This window comes from Camellia sinensis, chromosome 10, assembly GCF_055761805.1.
Source record: "Camellia sinensis isolate YWXY chromosome 10, ASM5576180v1, whole genome shotgun sequence".
NCBI classification, from domain to species: domain Eukaryota; kingdom Viridiplantae; phylum Streptophyta; class Magnoliopsida; order Ericales; family Theaceae; genus Camellia; species Camellia sinensis.
The window spans coordinates 5,496,999-5,502,524 of record NC_138970.1 but is presented as its reverse complement, the minus strand read 5'-3'; the positions used below and the strand labels follow the sequence as shown (position 1 = coordinate 5,502,524).

General features: G+C 37.1%; 1 protein-coding gene across 1 annotated transcript; it reads left to right on the top strand.

Annotated features, from left to right (window-relative positions):
• Positions 1 to 690: 690 nt before the first annotated feature.
• Positions 691 to 4,950, top strand: LOC145800102 (phosphatidylserine decarboxylase proenzyme 1, mitochondrial-like). Its single transcript, XM_082889746.1, has 9 exons — positions 691 to 727; positions 781 to 873; positions 1,221 to 1,237; positions 1,347 to 1,600; positions 1,751 to 1,857; positions 2,588 to 2,655; positions 3,866 to 3,943; positions 4,231 to 4,353; positions 4,726 to 4,950. The coding sequence occupies exons 1-9, from the start codon at positions 691 to 693 to the stop codon at positions 4,885 to 4,887; spliced, it is 939 nt and encodes a 312-aa protein (XP_082745872.1). The 3' UTR covers positions 4,888 to 4,950.
• Positions 4,951 to 5,526: the final 576 nt, after the last annotated feature.

Below are 5,526 nucleotides of genomic sequence, written 5' to 3'. Positions count from 1 at the left end.
CTGAGGCTGAGTATAGAGCTCTTGCTCAAACTGCTGCTGAATTAAGCTGGCTTGGCATGCTCCTGTCTAATCTTCATATTACAGTTCCAGCTCCCATCCTGTGGTGCGATAATCTATCTGCCATCTCCTTATCCAGCAATCCTGTGTTCCATGCCAGATCTAAACATATAGAAGTTGATTATCATTATGTTCGAGAAAGAGTTGCAGCCAAGAAACTGTTTATTCATCATGTTTCTTCCATGGATCAGCTTGCAGATTTGTTCACCAAACCTCTCCCCTCTTCTCGGTTTTTGCATCTGCAAAACAAGCTTCTGGGATCTTTCATCCCTCTCAGCTTGCGGGGGCCTGTTAAAGAGTCTGCAAATGATCAAGCTCAGCCATGATCATTCCTCCTCATCATCAGCACCTGCAACTGCTGTGGTCACACTGCTGTGGTCACCTGCAAACATCTACATCATTGCTTCAGTTAAACAGTTACAGATCAGTTAGATAAATAACAGAGTAGTTAGTTGGTTACACAGAGTAGTTAGTTAGTTACAGAATAAACTAGAGGTAGTTAGTTTGTTATGCATTGGTTAGCTTAAACCAGAGTTAGCTTATGTAGTTTATAAATATCTTCGTTCCTGTAATTCATTGATTGAGAGAAATACAAACTATTTTACTTTCTGTGAAATATCTGTTAGATAAGCCATGAAGGAAGATATTACTATTATTATTATTTTGATATGTAAGACAATGAAGCAAGAAATTATTAGAACTGACACTTGGTTTGTATTTCAGATTTAGAAGAAGCAGCAAAACCTTTGGACGAATATGCATCTTTACGAGAGTTCTTTGTTCGCACCCTTAAAGAAGGTTCTAGGCCAATTGATAGTTCTAAATATCGGCCGATACGCTACGTATCGGCCGATACGTATCGGAAAAATGGGGTGCCGCGACGGATACAGGCCGATATACCACTGAGATTAAAAATCGCAGGAGTATCGGCCGAGTCCCGGTATGTATCGGCCTGTAAGCGTTACACAAGCCGTTACACAAGCCGCGACGGGCCGATACTCACCGGTTCGGACCGGTACGGGAAAGAAAAAGTTGAAAAACCTTTGAAATGATTTTTCAAATTTGACCACCGCGACACCCGATTCCCGATACGTACCGATCGATACTACCGATACCGATACTCCGCGATCGATACCGTTACGTTATCCGATACCGCGATTTAGAACCTCCATGTTGTTTGGTAACTGGTAACCAGCTTCTTGGACATCTTGTTGGTCCAATTTCTCTCACTTTAAATTGTTGCTGACAATTGTATAATATCTGTGTACTCTTTGCTGTTGTGATTGTAGATTAGTCCAGTGGATGGTACTATTCTAAGATTTGGAGAGTTGAAAGGAGCCGGTTCCATGATTGAGCAAGTTAAAGGATTCTCCTATTCTGTATCTTCTCTTCTTGGTGCAAGCCCATTTCTTCCTGTGATAGCTGAGGAAGATATTCAACAAGATAGTAAGGGACAAGAAATAATTCCAAGAGATGAGAATAAAAAGTCTTGGTGGAGAATTAGTCTGGCTTCTCCTAAAGTTAGGGACCCCGCACCAGCAAGGTAATTATATATATGTATCCCAACTTATTTTCATTCATCAAGCCTATTTGTTTTGCAGATTTGTGTTCATACTTTTGTGATACGGTGCATGTTGACAAGATGAGAAAAATCAAAATGCAAGTTAATCTATACATTAGATTTCCATTGCAGTCTAACAACGGGCCTTTTCTACTGTGTAATTTACTTGAAGCCTGGAGATTATCATCGAATACACTCTCTAGTTGATTGGAATGTTCTTGTTCGTTGGCATTTTTCAGGTATGGATCATGGTCATAATCATTGAGAGATATATATCCAAGTATGTTAGGAAATGGTCATACGCCTATGTTGTTTTGTCTTGATTAATAATTTCTATTTCAATGACTTTTATTCAGCTTGCTTGAATTTCTTTTTGTCTTCATTTCTTTTAAATAAATTCAATGGGGAATATACACTGGAACTTCACTTTTCAACTTGTTGGGAGTAGGGGCTTCCACTGGAACTTACTTTTTTCTATCAAAGGGAAGAACAGAATAGGTGGGGAGTAAAATAATATAAATGTAAGAAACTGGAATGAAGACTGGTGGCATGTCCATCAAGAAGTTTTTGCTAGAGATACACTTCTGTTTGATAATGGTGCTGCGTTCCTTGACGTTTGTCAATCATGAATGTAGCATCTGTAGAAATATCCTTTGCTTCTCTCTTCCTTGGGCCTCTTAATGCATCCTTTATCCGCTTGACAATATCACATTTTAGAGAGATGTTTGGATACTAATTTTTCAAAGCCCTTTGAACCAAAGAAAAGAGATGGCTCCTTCATGTCCAGATAGTGCGATCAGAAAAATATATCAATAGATCAATAAACATTTCTTCAATGCTAGAGTAGCCCTCCATACCCAGTTGCCTGAGTTGCTTTCAAATTTTCACTTGTATCCATTTAGTCTTATTACTTATCTGATTTATCAAATCTTGTTTGCCAATTTTCGACACTTATCATTGTTTTTACAGGTCGGCTTTTCCCTTTGAATGAACGTGCTGCAAGAACAATCAGGAACCTCTATGTTGAGAACGAAAGAGTATGTCTTATTACTATTTTTTTCTAAAATATTGCTGATCACAAAGGGTCAAATTAGCATTATATGAGGTTTAAACAATTTTTACTAATTTAAAAAGCATCAAAAGGGAGTGTGATATAATTCCCCAAAATGCGTTAGTTCTCAGTGTTAGGTCCCTATGTTGTCAAATTCGGAGACAAAACATTGTGTTGATTCAAATGTATTTTTTTGTGTTTTTGTTCTGTCCGCTCGAGCGGATCCTTGTGAGCTCGAGCGTAGATTAGCAGGTTTCAGTATTTTGTCAGGGCAAGCAAAAAATACTGGTGGGTGTGATTTTACGCTCGAGCGGATTCTCCTACGCTCGAGCGCATCTCAGTTTGTTCGCACGCAGTTTTTGGTCAGTCTGCTCGAGCGGGCTGTGTTGAGCTCGAGCGGAGATCGCAGATCTAGATTTCTATTTAAAGCTGTTAAGGATGTTTTTTTGAAGGAGTTTTTCCTAGATGTGATCTACAAGCACTAGGGTTGTGTTTAAAGTTTTCTTTGGAGATTTTTCATAGTTTTCCTTGATGTTCTTGAGATAGTTCTGAACTTATGCATTGAGATTCATACATCAAGGAGGTTGCTTCTTAAGTTTCAAGTAAGTTCTCTTCGGTGGATTCCGAAGATTAAAGCGTAGAATTCAAAAGGCGTTTGATTCTACACAGTCGTTAATTCGACAAGTGAAGTTGTAGTGTGGAATCAACTTCAGGATCAATTCGGTGACGAAGGCGTGGTGAAAGAGTTACAGAAGATTCAGAGACAAATTGACTGGGTTGGGTAATTTGTATGGTATCTTTGTAATCTTTTCGTTCTTCAGTAGTGGATTGATAGTGGCGGTTCGCCCGTGGTTTTTGATTACAATTGAAGGTTCTTCAATTGTGGTTTCTTCCACGTAAAAAATCGTGGTTTTTTCCACGTAAAAAATCGTTTGTGTCGATTTATTGTTTATTCTAAAAAACAAACAAACTAAAATCACTCTTGCAAGTGTTTGATGATTTTAGGTTGAGTGTTTTGAATTAATTGGGATTTGGAATAAGTTAATCTTGATCTAATCACAAATCACGTAGGATTTTCACTCAGGTTTTGTATAATTTCATAATCCTATATGCCAATATACTTTTTTCTAATTATTGTTTGTCCATTCCTATGGATGATTTGAGTGCTTCACACATTTTTATTGTTGTTTCCCCAGATTGTGCTTGAAGGCCGATGGCAAGAAGGTTTTATGGCAATGGCAGCAATAGGTGCAACAACTATTGGGTCAATTGAGGTAAAGTGTCCCTTTCTCATTACGATATACCTTTATTTTTGTTATTTTTATTCCTCATTCTTATCCTGTTCTGATGCATGAGATCAACTTTGATTACTGTTGCTATGTTTACATCAATCTTCAGTTTTAAACTATTCTGATCAAATCTGGAAGTGTCGTAAACTTATATGCACTGTTCCTCGATGGGCTCCATCACATTTGAAATGGTTGTAATTTTGCATATTTAGGTTCTCCTACTCAACTTGCCATTGTTGTTATTGACTTCTGTGTGAACTTGCACATGACAGCTTTTCATTGAACCTGAACTCTGGACAAATCAGCCAAGAAAGAATTTACTGCACTCGGAGCCACCTGAAGAACGGGTTTATGAACCTGAAGCTGTCGGTGTGATGCTTAAGAAAGGGGATGAGGTTAGAGATGCATTAACATTAGTGCCTTCAAAATTTGGACACACTTTATAACTAGTCATCTTTATGAAAGAGCAATACTAGTAGTTTAAATTACTTCGTGTATTGATTAATACTTCACAAGCAAACATTTACATAAACCTGTTCATTGAAAAACAAAAACAAAAAAATATGTTATTGCATATTCAAGTATTGGAGTTACTGATATGAAATCAAGAATTTTTTTTTTTTTTTTTTTTTTTTTTTTTCTAGATCTGCTGTCATTTGAAGTTGGTGTGTGATGTATTATTTGTGCTAAATAGTTTTGGTATTATGCTTTAGTCTTTTGAAGTTCATAATAAATTTATTATATTCGGTGTCCATTCATCGTTTTAGGTGGCTGCTTTCAACATGGGATCGACAGTGATACTCATATTCCAAGCTCCTATATCAAAATCACTAGAAGATGATTCTGCTTCATCGGAGTTTAGGTTCTGTATCAGACGTGGGGATAGAATCCATGTTGGAGAAGCACTGGGAAGGTGGCATGATTCATAGCAACCAGTCCCCATGTATCTAATTTAGCAAAGACTCGTTTTGTATGGATACGATTTTGCAAATGCTGACAATCATTTTTTGAGCTGATCAAATTTTTGCTTCACGTTACTTGTAAGGATAGAGGCTATTATATAAAATTCTGGTTTGTTTCCAAGTGATTTTAACAAGCTTGAATTTTGGATTTTTAATATTTTTATTGATTTTGTTACAGGTTTTACTTTTTGTGACGGCACTAAACTGTCGCAAAAAATAAAAATTTTATTATTTAAAATAGAAATTTTATTATTTTTTTAATACTTTTTGCGACAGCAGTACACTGTCGCAAAAAATAGAAATTTTTATATTTTTAATATTTTTTGCGACGGCACCACACCGTTGCAAAAACAGTGTTCTTGCCGTTGCAAAAAAAAAGACAATTAGCGACGGTATTTTTTGCCGTCTCAAATAACATTTTTAGCAACGGTAAAATTGTGCCGTCACAAAAAGTCAAGAAATTTCAAACGTTATTAGCGACTGTAAAGTGCCGTCACAAAAGGCTAAAATGCTGTCGCAAAACATTAGCGACGGCACTGTGCCATCGCAAAAACTCTTTTGCAATGCCCCCAGTTGCGACCCCTCTCTTGCCGTCTCAAAAAGCTA